We start from the raw sequence: 15,554 nt of genomic DNA on the forward strand, positions 1-15,554 counted from the left end.
GTTGGCAATGTTCATTATCAATGTGAACTATTTTAAGAGGTACCTATAAGTAATAAAAATAAGACCTGATCAATAGGATATATCGATCATTTATTTCACTTACCAGTTGAAAATGCTCAATGGCATAAATGTGTGTTTAGCGATATTTTTTTTTATAAGAGGGGAAACCAACATAATTAATAGTAAAACTGTCAATATTAAAAAAAAATTGATGAGAATTTTTTACATTTTCCGTTGTGTAATAATACATGGAATAACAACGATAAAGCAGTAAAGGAGAAATTTGAAATAATATTCAACTGACATCTGAATATTATTAATCAAAAACGATGTACAATGCTAGCCTGGCACTTGAATAAAAAATCGACCCCAGAGCTACCTGATTGTCAAACAAGTTATATGTGACTGTGTATTGTCAGATTGAAATACCGCTAGAGGATGCTGCAAAATTGAAATGGCATGTGCAGAGAGAACATTATTAGCGTAACTTTTTCCATCAAAGTCCTTTGAATATGAACCAAAATCAGTCTTACTTTTATGTAATATCGTTTTCCATGTCATTACACTACCCCCAACAAATCTTCTAACGTCCTGGAGGCAGTTTTCAAACTAACGTTCATTATGAAGCCTTAGCATTCTTGAACTTATAACAGGCTTTCCGATAAACATTCTGAACTGGTAGCTTAACTGAAATGTTCAGCGAAGTTGTTGTGACCATACTCTGTTGATTTAAGATCTTTAAAGTTAATATATTGGGTGTTATTGAGACAGAACAATGGCATGGATAATCCTCTTCAAGCATTCTTTATTAAACTTCAAATGATCTAATCAGATGTTCTGTGAATTTCAGCGATAGTTAAAGATGTTGATGACGTTATTGGGATCCGACCTCTGAAGTTATCCTGTGCTGCTTATGCCACACGTGGTCTGTCGTAATTAAAAAAAAAATATTGCGTGTTCATTGTGTATGATATATATTTTATAAGTTTAAAATGGTGTTGTGTGTAATATTAAAACCTCTTGCAGTTGTAGGCTGCCCTACACCTGCTTCCAATCTCCCATTTTCGTTGTTGTGCTTAGCAACATTTAGATGCAGCATTTTTAAATAACGTCAATTTCCAGATAAAATCAAATTCAAAATATTGATAAAGTCTGCTTTTGATAGCAGTTTTGTGCCTGAAGGGATTGCATCAGAAACAAACAAATGAAAATTGAGATCAACAATTTTTGAGAGATTTTGCATATTTAAATCAGATCTTTTTGTCTGTGTCTAGATTAAATGTAAAGTTAACAACTGCATCAAAATAACGCCTTATTCTCGAATGCATCAAATCCGTCTGAAAAAAAAGTATGACAAAAGAATCAGGGTATTGTTCCTACTATGTGTTTCTTTTTTGACGAATATATATTTCTATCTAACCATTAGCAACAAACAGAAAATGATTAAGTTTGTCTACCCATAGAATATACATTGATGATTTTTTTTTAGCATTCCTAGGTACTCTTTAAATGTCGTCTAGACAAATTTAATAAATGTTGGTCATTGAGTTAAACTGCAGCAATATCGTGTGTTCCAGGAAGTTTTTTAAAGATAAGGAAAGTGATTTAATATGTGTCGTACAATTGCACAGGCTTATTTAAATGGATCCAACGCAAAACAGATAAAACAGCTGTGGCGTTCAGCAATTTTGAAAAATCATGACGTCGAATCAGAAGAAAAGAAAATGGATTATTCCTTTACTCACCCAGTCTGTTTGTATAGCAGTTTATTGTGCTAAATTATCAAAAGGTTGGTTCTTTATATATATAGTATCTATTATTGCATTAAAAATGATAATGTATAGTTTCCGCTCAGCATTTCTAAAATATATATATATATCTTTTCAGCAGTTGATGCAATAACTACTATATAAATATTTTTTAAATGCCTCTAATATCATTCTTCTTGATTGTACGTCTAAGTTAAAGGAACATTAGCATCTTGTTAATATATCATTGATTCAAACTGTCTTTTGAAATAGATATATCAATACAACTGTTAATCTATGAATTTCAGGTATGTCAATCAAGAAACGTTTGACGGATTAAATTTGTCATCAATTTACACAAGAAGTGATTATAAAATGAACTTATAAATGAAATTATTTCAATATTTATTAATGAAATTTACTTCAAAGCTTTAGGATTTAAAGTGATTCCTTATCATTTTAGGTTTCATAAGACTGAGGTTTTAAACCTCTATTATGTAACTTTCTATAATCAATACATATATTAAATACCGGGTACTATTAGTTATCCAGGTACACCCTTGATTGGACCTGGATAACGAATTTATTTCCTTTGTACCCATAAAAATGCTTTGTAAACATGATTTTTAGCTTTTATCATAGAGAATGTATGCATTGTGACGTCACGTTTTATTTACACCCGGCTCAAGTCGGGTGCACGGATATTTACACCCGACTTTGTAACCAATCAAAGCTCGTGTTACAAGCTAGATAGGAAATAATGATTTTTATCCATGTCCTTAAAAGGTAAAAAAAATTGTAAATATATACTTGTAACTCTGATTAATAATAACATACAGAGAGTACGTATATGAAATGTTTTAAGGTCATAGGTCATTACAGGACTTAATCACGAAATAGTATCTATAAATTTCTTGTTCTACTAAGCAATTATAGAAAAGAATATTCAAAATATTTAATTGAATTGAAATTGTTTCTTTAAAACAAGATAAGTCTTATCTTTTATTATCTTTAAGATAAATCTTAAATCCAATTCTTTTGAGTTTATATGTATGAAACTAAAAAGAAAAACTTGTTTTATATATATATATATATATATATATATATATATATATATATATATATATATATATATATATATATATATATATATATATATATATATATATATATATATTTTGGAGCCAAGAGATTGCTAACCATTACTGATCACAAGTAGCCTTTTCCTTCAAAACAGAATCCTTTGTTAGATGAATTCGAAGCGTTCAAAACCGATTTTCAAGCCGATTTACACCTTGTGTAATTGTATTAAAATCTTCGACGGACAGTCAATACAATATTTATTTGTGTGAAACTTGATACTTTTGTTCATTGCAAATGTATATACAAGTTTTAGAAACTTCACTGGGCGTTGAAGTGGCCCAGTACGGGACCACCGCGCATGAAAAGACATTCAGACTTCAAAGCAGTTTATCCAAGTGACTGACCAACTTAATTTCCCAGTGAAGTTTTTAACCTTGACATTTATTTTTTAGTTAAACAGGATATAAAGTTTAAAAAGTTCCTCATTTTTTTTCATCAGGGTCAGTAGGGGATGCTCACTCCTCCATGCACCTGATCCTACGTCTGATGTCTTGAAGGTCCTTGTCTGCTTCTATTTTGTATTAGTTTAATAACTTTTGATCGGGTATACTGTTTATTATCTCCATATGTTTTATTCTATAAAAAACAAGAAAAAAGAAAACATATTTTAGTCATTACATTTAAAATTTCTTTTTATTGAACTGAAAACTTCTAAATGTATGTGAAAGCTTTGGAAATGCAAATGTACTTAAATATTGACAATGTTCCTAATCAGGCGAAATATGACGCGCATTAAAGAAGTACCTGAATGTAAAAAAAAAACTCACGCTCTAAGATAAAAAATTAATTTCATTTTAATGTCATGAAAAGTAAGTCTATTAAGCTATAATTCGCCTTTTTTTCTGAATTTACAATAAATCAGCCAATTATATGTGCATCTGATAGCAATGTTGACATTTTCCCTTCTTAATGAAGAACTTAGATAAAAATGATAAAAATTATTGTAAAAGAACAACAAAGAAATATTATGAATAAACATTCAACGAAATTCTAAAAAAAATATATCATTCAAGAACAATGAACAATGCTAGTTTGAAAAAAAAAGAGTGGAAGGAAAAGGTTTCATTTTCGCCACAGCATATACTCAACAATATACTTTTCATGACCTGACGCACATTACAATTTATTTGAGTAGAGATACATGTAAAGCCTACATCATTCACATATACAGAAAAAATTCAATAAACATGATATGATTGTCACGAAAAAATCATCTCTTTTATTTTTCATTTTACAACGCACATGTGATGGCAAAATGATAAATTGTATTTTTGTTTTACGATCCTTGTGAAAAATCTTAACTCGTTTCAGACGTCATTGAAAACCGAGGGGCTTCGAATTTTTTCTTGTACTATGCAATTTTGCTTCACATGAATAAAAAAAAGGTCTGCTAGTAACGGCGCGCAATTAGTACCCAGTAGATTGTTGGAAGAACTGGCCCCCAAAAACCACATAGATATTATCAGAAAACCAAACATCTTTTTGATGTCAGTTTCACAGTACTTGTTGGCACAATCGGAATATTTCTTTTTAAATAATTTTGCAAAAAAATGGCCAATGACAAGGTAAGTAAATTTTCGAGTTCCATTTTGACGTCATAGCAAAACGAAGAGAAGATGTTCATCGGTTTCATTGTTTTTGGGAGTTGAACTATGTTCAATCTCCCATGGTCATCACGTATTTAACATGCGCAGTAATTTGTGTTGATTATAAAGAGCCGAAAGCGAGGCTACTGTGTCGCCCGATTTACTCCGATGATATTCAACAGAAAACATACATAAACATCCGCCACAAATAGTTCATGTCATTTTCTCCTGAATTGATCTAATTTTCATAATTTGAAATGTAAGTAAATGTAATAAAGTAATCTTATTTTGAATATTAGATTTCGTTAAAAGTAAAACTAAATTATAAAGACCCTCAAAAGTTTTTCGTAATGGAACTCATTTTCAGTGTAGCGTCATACACTGAAAGAGATACGAACGACAACTCTACATACTGACGGCAAGCGGTGAATCTAGTCTTCTCGACGCCCGGCGGTCCCGGATTTTTAGCAATATCTTTTTTACCGGTGCAGAGAATTTATTCAAACTTTTCATGAATATTTCCTTGGTTTAAATTAATTCCTTAATGCATTAAAACTTTAGGAAATATGCGTATTTATTAGTAAATCAGCAGTATCACCTTCCAAAAGCGTTACATCTAGTACTCTGTTATAAATGTTACTAGTAAAACCAAAAACGGACGCCCATGTTTTCGTAAAATCGCGATTAAAAGCAACAAAATGAAGTATATTTTTTTAATAAAAGGAAAACCTCATTTACATACCTACCAGATAATTTGTATGCACACAAACTCTCACATATACCACTGTTTTTTATGTTCGGTCATTAAATATTTGTTTTTAACTTGGTATTGCTTTTTTTCACAATAATAATAAAAATTAAGTTCTGACGTACTCCATGTATATTGTTCGTGTAACTGAAATACATTTATATTCACAGAGAAGTTTAATATAACAAACCTGTTCCCTCTTAAAAAGATGCTGTGTTAAAATCCACATTATATAAATATTGATATTATTCCTGCGAAACTGAAATTTTCATAACACATGGGTAAAGGTGCGAAGGAAAAATATATAACAAATTTGAAGACTGCATGTGAGCAGTGAATTCTATAAATGATCAACCGCCTCTAATATGAAAATATTTTGCAATGGGAAACCGAAATTATGTGTAGGATGAAAAAGTAATAGAAGGTGCACAACGGCAATATGTAATAAAGATTCTATGAAAATTTCGCTCAGTGGCGTAAGAGGAGTTACGGATAAGAGATGGGTATACCTAAAGCGTAACAAACAGATGGACGGAATTCCCGATTAATAAATACCCTCCCGCTTTTCAAGAAGGGGGTATAAAAAGGACTAATGTAAGGAGGCATGCATTATGGCACATCCATTTTTTTGCTATTCAATGTCTCTGAATGTCTTTCTCAAGATTGTTGCAACACAAAAAATTTGAAACAGTTTGTCTTTATTTGAAATAATAAAATTGTTTACTCACTTAACCTCCCGATCAAAGATTTTGTTATACACCATGTTCAACTCCCATGAGTGCGTTCAGAACTTTGATTTTTATCAAGTCAGTGTTAATAACAGTTTATTGTTTGGAAGTGTTTGTATTTTAAAAGTATTAAACTAATTTTATAATTATAATTTTGAAAAAAAGTGTCATCAATTGCATTTAATAAAGATTCTGTAAAAAAGTAGACGTTACATTATCCGAGGAATACCGGGGGTAGGTACAATATTTTTGTGCGAATGTATATACATGTAAGTGAAAATTAAATATTGAATACCAATAAATTACCATAGATTGATTTTTAGGAAAAACTGGGAACCTTGTGAAAACGAAAATGAAATATATCATAACATTATTTCGCGTAGAAAAACCCAACGAATTAAAATAAAAAATTTAATCCAATATAATATATATGCTACACGTTATGTTCTCCTTCGTGGCACTCATCCAAACATAAAATATTTCTATTCTAAGTATCTTAATGAATAAACAGAACATAGATATAGAATGTGATGAGCGCCTATCAACCAGTTTATTTGCGATATGTACAATGAACACGCAAAATTATCAGAAATGCATTGGAAGCAGACCCCAAGAAGTTATTCCACATTACAATCTACAAAATACAATGTAAAATATTAAAATTATATATATATAAAAATTATGCATTATTTTAACATTATTTCCATTTCTTTGTTTTCTCTTTGTTAATTCTTTGAAAGTTAATCAAGTTGATTTCATGATAATTCTACTGGAATGTAAATTTCACCAAGCGAAAGGTCAGGAGTCAAGAAGGCCTTATATGCATGCAAAATGTTCCATGTTTCCAACTGTCAATAATGTCCTGCACACCCAACAAACTAGACAGTGATTGCTTGAATAAATAAAGCAAGAGACCCACGGGCTTTATAGGTCAACCGAGTATCATATAGCAATTTAACTTACCAATAATTGAATTTAGCTCCAGTTTTAAACCTGAGGCCACGAAATTCAAAATTTTGAAAAAAGGCACTATTGCTTATCATAATTATACACTAAACATGCTTACTCTAGTTACTTAATATCAGAAGGTAGAACAGAGTAACAGAGAAAATGCACTTACACTTTACAGCCAGTTGTGCACCCACCCCAAAGAAACCACTGACCCTGGGGCCACATATTTCAAATTTTGAAATTTTTATCATAAATTTAATTTCATCATAAATGATTGATTAGTACCAAAGAGCAGATTTCACAGCCTTTTATTTATTTTCAGACTACGAGGGGTGATCAAAAAGTTCGCAAACTAACTCGCAAACTATCTCTATATCTAGAAAACCACAATTCAGATTAGGATGAAATTCAGTACACACATAGCCATACACAAGTTCTATAAATAGCATATGCTGAATAAAGTTTCTCGTATGTAACCACCCCCCTCTATATCCCTGACCCAGGAGGCATGAAATTAACCATTTTGCTAGATGCGCCTTTCTTTGTCATAATATATAAACCAAGATCATTGACATAATACCCATAAGCAAAGGAAAAGATTTTCAAAGAATCAATGTATATTCACTATATCTATATAATCAAATGAGCCCCCCCCCCTCTTTACACCAAATGGCAAAACCTCTGACCCAGGAGCCATGAAATTGACACATTTGGTTGAGGCACTCTTGCTCATTATAACTATATACTAAGTTAGTTTATTTAATACCCAAGAGCAGAGTAGAATATTTTTTAAGATTTAATGTATTTTCATAATATAATCTATATAGCCCAACCCTAACACCAGATCCCATGACACTTGGGCCATAAAATTCACAATTTTGGAAGAGGCACTCTTGCTCATCATTACTACACTGTATGTACTTAGTTTATTAAAATACCCAGGAGCAGAGAAGAAGATTTTCAAAAAATAATGCATTTTACTATATAATCTATATTTCCCGCCCTAGCACTCGAACCCCTAGGCCTGATCCTGGGGCCATGAATTTCACAATTTTGGCAGAGGACTCAATGCTTGTAACATTCATGTCAACAGTTTGACTGCTTGATTTCCAGGAGTAACGAAGATGATTTTAAAAGATTTCATTAACTTTAGTGTTTTTGGCGCCCAACCCTTCAGGCCCCAGGGGGGACTATCAATTTCACAATTTTTGTTTCCCCTCACCCATATGTGCTGTATACCAAATTTGGTTGAAATTGGTTGAGTGGTTTCGGAGAAAAACCGAAAATATTCAAATGTTAACACACGACACACGACGGACGACGACGGACGAAAACGGATAGCAATAGGTAACCTGAGAAACTCAGGTGACTTAAAAGCGTGTTCGAAACTAGTTGAATGCTCGTCGATGAAGTCTTCACGTCTGACCAGCACCTTATATACTTAGACCTAACAACTACTTTTCATTATACTTGCGCGTGCTGAAATATTTCTAACAATGCAGCTAATAGAAATTGATTGATAATCCAAAACAACTTAGGAGTTTTCTCATAATATACCCTGTAACAAGCGAGAAAACTCTAAAAGTACATAAAACAAAATATAAACGGAGCAAAGCAAACATATGTGTCTATCTAAACAGTTTAGATGTGGAATTAGGTGCCATGAAGGAATGAGGATCCTCGTGTCTTTTCTTTTCTTTATTTTTTTGTAAATCTTTGTATTTTTCCACGGGGACCTGTCGCTAGGGAATAATTACTCATTATTAGCACCTGATCGCATATCTGGAGTTTCGAGGGTCCGTAATTTATTATTCCGGTTTATAAAATGAATTGTTTTGAGAATTTTATTTCATATCAATCATTGTTTGTAACCTTCCGCTATTTCATAAATACAAAGTATGACTTACTAAATTGTGTTGTGAATACAAATGGACAATGAAAAGCCATGAAAAAGTAGTTGAACAGTTATCATTTTTTAAAATTTGAACGGTACTTGTTTTTCTTGTTTTAGGTCAGCAGTTTAACCTGACAGGATCTCCGAAGATTCCGGTTCTTGGAGAAGAGTTTACTTGGACATGTGAAGCTTTTGTACCTCCTGGGGAAAGATCTGCTGATGTTCGCTTTTACAGAAACAGCTACAGTTCTGTTTTAGCTGCAGTTATTGGTTCCAAGTGTTATACCTTTGGTAGAGATCCGAGATATATCATTGAATGTTTGTCCAAATCAACCTTTACGTTGACTATACCTGCAGAAAACATGACTGAATATGAGCAAAACAGTATCTGGAGTTGTAGATGTTCTGATAATGAGCTATATCAAAGTCCGGAAGTCATCCTCAATATTGAAAGTAAGATTTTCACGTTATGTACGCATGAGGTGAGATATAGGTGATATCTATCAATTAATCAGTCATTTATTTGAATCTCTTCACCATTTTACAATAGTATGCGGAGATTACAAAAACATATAGGTGAATTTATAAACAACAGTAGGTCTAAAATGCATGCGTGAATAAGAAACTAAACAAAAAAATTGTAGGTTGCTATAAATGTGAAGTATAAGAATTTAGGCCGGGGAGCATATTTTATTTATTTTCTTTATAAAGGAGCACAATTTCCTTAGAAAGCAGTGTTTATTATTATTCATAATGTTTTTGAAACTAATTATATTCTGAAATTTTGTGAAGAAATGTAAAAGAAATAAATATGAATATGCAAGTGATGATGAGAGAATAACTTTTGACAATGCACTTGTTTGAAAAATATTTACGATATCTACGCATAGAGCATGTCATAAAACGGAAAGAAAATTGATGGATTAGTTGGGTCAGTTTGTATATTAATAAGCATCGGTACAATAAACTTGACAATTTTTCCATAACTCAAAATCGGAAAAAATTTGCTAGTGCTAGTCAAGTATTAAAAATTTCCATGACTTTATTACTTAGCACATAATAAGGATAAGCATTTGAAAATAAAGAAAAACCTTACAGGTTTAATTTAGTATTTGCAAAATACAAATGACCGAAACCAGTAATTATAATAGTTGCTCTAAATTTCTTTAAAAAAATTGTTAATTTCTAAAATGAATATATTATATAAACATACAGTTCTGTGAAACAATAAATCAGGATTCAGAAGTAAATGTATACGACACGTCGATTCCTTGATGCACACCATCAGCATTTCCGATTTACATGTGGATTTATTTTGACAGTATCAACCACCATACAATTTAACTACCCAAATTGATAAATTTCGTGTGGAATATTATACTGAATAATAATAATAATAATAATAATAATTCACTCATTTACAGGTCTAGGACCACCGCATGTGCCGCTAAATTTATGGCGATATTTTTTTGTACTTGAGAAGACCAATCTCTCTGTAAACTGTGGCGCAGCGTATAGAAATTCTTCTATTGTTTCTTGGGGAAGGTTTGGCAATAATTCCTTCCATCAAAATGGAACAACACTTGAGCTTTTTCACACATTGAGAAATAGCTCCGATACCTACTACTGCATAGCAAAAAACCTCTACAGCAATGGCGACAAAGAGACGGTGCTGCAATTTAACAATGTTGATGTTTTGTGTAAGTTAACACTTTATTATGTTTCGAGGCCATTATAGACGACTTTTACTTAAGAAACTGAGTCACACAGATCTGTTAACCCTTTCTCGCATTTTACGCGATTTTGGAGACCTTTGACAAAGATTATCATATGATTTCTAATTTTTTATCCAAGGAGAAAGGTATAATGCATACCATTTTGTAGGGACTTTCTTAGAGATGATATTTTATGACTATTCCGATACCCAACGACTGATCTTATGAGTAAAAACTCAGATAAGATACCATAGAGTCTGACATATCTGTTTCATTTTTAGGATTTTTTACTTAGAAAAGACGTTATTTGTAATCTAACAACCCCGCCTTGTGATAAATGACTGATACGTTTTAATCTGCAGCTTCCATTACTTATGCAGTATTGTAATACCCTTATAAATATCATTCTATATATCTATTACTTATAAAAAGTCTAACATTTCACTGTCTAACAATTTCACTATTGACCGGTCTTACATAAGAATTGTTAGACCGCAACGTCACTCTTCTGTTACGTCTGAAATATACCTTTAAATTGTTCTTTTATTATGTAATTAGATTTCGGACGTAATATTTGAAGTACTAACAGAAATATAGTGATTTTTCTCTGATGCAATTTCCGTGAAAACGACCGTGAAAAATGACGTCTACTGAATTGACGGTGCACCACACTTTTGTTAAAATATGTGTAATACTCGAGATATCGGCAACATAGATCCAAAATATGTATAATAAAACATGTAGTAAACTAGGCTACTCGTGACATTCGCCCAGAAATAGCAAAATGAAATTTTAGACAGACCTCTGAAAAAAAGGCTATACGGAAGGACGGGAAGAAGATTATAGACGAAAAGTTTACGTTATCCGGACTGTAAAGAACGTGATTGAGAGTCACCAAAATCACAATATATCTCAAAAGTAGTTTTTGGTTTAAAAAAAAAAAAAAAAAAAGAATATTCTTTACTTGTTTAATAGATTTTAAGCTTGACAAGAAATGGTGTTTTGATGCTGAGTAGATAAGGTAACTCAAACTAAACAATACTCAAGGGAAAATGTTGAGAAAATGAAAGCTCAATCACATTTTTTTTATAATGCTTGTGACGTCGAAGATTTTGCTGTATGTCCTGAAAAATCACTCAAAATTAATACCAATTTACAACATTTTGATATGAAATTTTGAAGATCATATAAGTAAAGATTCTTCTATATTATTTGTGAAATTTTGCCCGATTATGTCGTCAAATAATTCTTCTGTGCAACAAGTCCGCGTAATTTTTGAACGGCCCTCGTATCTGTGAAATGTAAATACATGTATTTTTTTTACTTAACTGGAATCAATAATTTCAGTTTCGGCCTCCTGTGGAAGAAACAATACTTCATTGTGAATATTTTGTACCTAAACTTTTAGCTTTTCAAAAGATACTGTTTTAAAATTATTTCGCTAATTTTCTAGATAGAGAATATTTACAAGTTCGATATCCAGGCCTGTAAAGTTTTCTTTCAAATAAAGGTCTGGAAACAATATTACAGTCAATGTATATTTGTAGGAAATACAAGGTAATCTTTAACTTGAAATGTGATGGAATACAGGACTGGTTCATTTCGTCGTTAAATATATTACATATATATTAACCGTGTCAATTATTTTATTGGCATATTAAAGTTTAAGGGTCCTCCATACACCCACAGCTTATGTTCTCATATTATTGAGCATTACTTTTAACAAGCGTATTAACCTTTAAAAGCTGTCCAGGGATAAAAATGTAATTCGTACTGATTTTTTGAATTAATTATTTCATAAGTTTCAAGAAATTTTTCCTACGGCGTTTTCATACCTAGCACAACAAATTTTGTCTCACCTTTTCGCACATTTTTAAGCTCAAAGAATAGCAATAAAAAATTAATTATATTGATCAATTTTTTAACATAAAGGAGTATAAATGATAAGAGCCAATTTTGGCCCCCTAAAAATCAACATTTTAGAATGACATTCAGATATGTTTTTTGATACTTATTTTGAAGAAGATATTATATTAGAAATATTTCTAATATATTTTTTACCTTTATATGCACTCTCTAGCTGTAAAGCTCCGTGGGGATCCGGGTTAGAATAGGTCTTCAGTACCCCTTGCTTGTCGTAAAAGGCGACTAAGTGGGGCGGTCCGTCGGATGACACCGTATAAACCGAGGCCCTGCGTCACAGCAGGTGTGGCACGATAAAGATCCCTCCCTGCCCTGAATGCCGAGCATGGGCCTAAATTTGCAGCCCTTCACGGGCAATGGTGACGTCTCCATATCAGTGAAATATTCTGGAGAGGGACGTTAAACAGTATATAATCAATCAATCTCTAGCTGTAAATGACATTAGAAATAATGCTATTTTTGCTATCTAACAAAAAAGCCAAAAATAAGCCTTTTTCTTGATGTTTTTTAGGGGAACATACATGTAGAGCGCAGTACAGAACATATATAATTTTTCTGTCACTAATTAGTATTGGATAGATACATCTTTGGTAAAAATATAAAGCTTGTTCTAGGTTGCGCTCTATATTTTCTAAAAGGAAAACTGCATGAAAATATGCAGTTTTTTTTTTCAAAATATGCTTAAATTGCGGGAAAACGTGATTTTTATAATGTCATATATCTAATATACCGGCATTTGATCAAAATGAAAATGACCAATAAAGGTCACATATATAGCTGTACTAATTAAAGCTATATATAAAGTAAAATTAAGAAATTCATTTTAAGGGGCCTATTGAGACATTTACCATATATCGCTCTTTATTCTTTTTTTTATAAAAAGTACATAAAACTCATCTTCTTTTAAATACTTTTCGAGAAAAATCAATAAGGACTCCTTTTGTAGATAAGAAACATTAATGAATTAGATTACATAAAAAGGGATTTTAATGCAATTATGTAGAAAAAACATTCTGAAAACCTTTGGTTTCAAAGTTCCTTTTTGGAGTTATCTTTCCTGTTGCCCGTGACTCAAAATATTTGGCAAGTCTCCGCAAACATTACCACACTTCATTTAGTAATTACTGGCCACTGAACTGGAAAGATATAAAAGAGAAAAATAGAACCAAACATTATCTTATCAATATTTATAAACACACAATGGGATAATGTATTATTGAAATACACAAATAAGTGTGCCGATTTCAACTATCAAAAGAGACTCGGTTGATTAGCCTGAAAGTATATATAACCCAAACGTTCTTCGTCATACCTGTACCTGTTGTTTAAAAATTATTATGTAACAAAATCCCAGAAGTCTATTGTTCATTTATTTAAAAAAAACCCGCACATTTTTTTTTCCATCGGTCACTCCGTGGTCATGCCATGTGTGAAAATTTTCTCTTTGCGAAATCTTTATCTCTTATGCGTTTGTAAGACTCCTTTACAAACGGTGCTAGGCCAAATCGTCCATGCATAAATTAGATAAAACCAGAATGAAAGTATTTTTTTCTCTATATACGTCAAATGCACAGGCGCTTGTTTCGGAATTTTTTTTTAACCTATAATATAATAATAACACAAGGTATCTAACTCCGAATTACACTCAGTACCCCCTCCTCAGAATCGCACTCATTTAAATGTCAGTGGAAATGCAATGGCAATATGTTTATTACCATTGTCGTCTACGATAATTTATCTACACAACCATATGCGGCATGCATTATCAATTCTATATACAAAACTTGCTTAAACTTGCTCCATTATGCAGCCAAATGGGAGAGAAAATGAGCATAACATACCTTGTTAATCTTTTTTTATAAGATGAGCCGTCTGTGTCCTCTTTGAGTAATCATACCATTCTAGAAGGAGAAGATCTGTTAGTCACCTGTAACGTGACAGCTGGACACCCAAGATCTTTTGTTGTCTTCTGGACAAAGGCAGACAACCCGAACTTTAGATTTAATGGAACCACTCTCATTATATATAGAATACAAAGAACCAGTTCTGGTACCTATAGATGTACGGCGGAAAACTACTACAATTATCTTGGGAAAGGGACGAGCAGTCAAACGATGTTCGTTAATGTTTTTTGTAAGTTGTCAAATATCTTAAGTCTACCCATAGTAGTGAAATGAAATTTTTTTCAATTAATTTTTGACATTATTTTATTCAACAGGCCAGTTTTGGGACCTCAACTGAATCATAATTAGCAACCCTGGCCTTATAATAGAAAACTTTCTGTGTGTATGTGTACGTGGGTGGGTGTGTTTTTATGGATATGTGTGATAGAGTTGCGTGTGTGTGTGTGTGAGGGGGTGTGTGTGTGTGTGAGGGGGTGAGGGTGTGTGTGTGTGTGTGTGAGGGTGTGTATGTGTATGTGTGTGTGTTTGTCTGTTTGTGAGGAAGGGTGTGAGATGGTACCAGTATGTGTGTATGTGAGTTTGTATATTTTGAACTGTTCAAAAATTATCTTGATTTAAAATTGGACACCGTAAAATTTCTTACCTTTCAATTCATCTTTGGGCTGCAGATCCTCCGACAGTGTACACATTCGACCACCAAAGGATTTTAGAGGGTGGGAATCTTTCAGCCGCCTGCAATGTGGTTCCTGGAAATCCAAGTTCTTTTATTGTCTACTGGACCAAGCTTGACAATCCCCTTTGTAGACAAGATGGAGCCATGCTAGGGCTACCTAACATACAGAGAAACAGTTCTGGAATTTATGTATGTACAGCAAAAAACTATTACAACGACAGTTACATGGGTGTGGCAAATCATTCAATGGTTGTCGACGTACTATGTGAGTTTCAGTAACAGTTCACACTTGTCAATATCATCTTATTCATTTAAGTGTTTTGCATATTTCAAACTTTTCTGCTATTTTGTCTATGTCGGCTATATTTAATTTCTCAGTTTCAGAATTCTTCTATATAAGAAATCTATATCGTTGAAATATTTTCATACTCTTTTTCAGCCTGTTGTAGCGCGTAAATACGGTAGCTTTGATCATACATACACCTAATAGACCATATATATATATTTCGAAAATGTGAAAATAATAATATTCACAACCCCA

General features: G+C 32.3%; 1 protein-coding gene across 1 annotated transcript; it reads left to right on the top strand.

The window, feature by feature from the left end:
• Window positions 1-1,698: 1,698 nt before the first annotated feature.
• Window positions 1,699-15,278, top strand: LOC134264627 (immunoglobulin superfamily member 10-like; the record flags this gene model as incomplete). The annotated part of the gene is made up of 5 exons (XM_062746905.1): window positions 1,699-1,789; window positions 8,916-9,251; window positions 10,223-10,498; window positions 14,300-14,569; window positions 15,009-15,278. Coding segments are annotated over exons 1-5 (1,243 nt in total), but the record flags the coding sequence as incomplete, so codon positions are not given.
• Window positions 15,279-15,554: the final 276 nt, after the last annotated feature.

This window comes from Saccostrea cucullata, unplaced genomic scaffold (assembly GCF_032062105.1).
Source record: "Saccostrea cucullata isolate Sc308-1 unplaced genomic scaffold, CSIRO_AGI_Scuc_v1 ctg10017, whole genome shotgun sequence".
In the NCBI taxonomy this organism is placed as follows: Eukaryota; Metazoa; Mollusca; class Bivalvia; order Ostreida; family Ostreidae; genus Saccostrea; species Saccostrea cuccullata.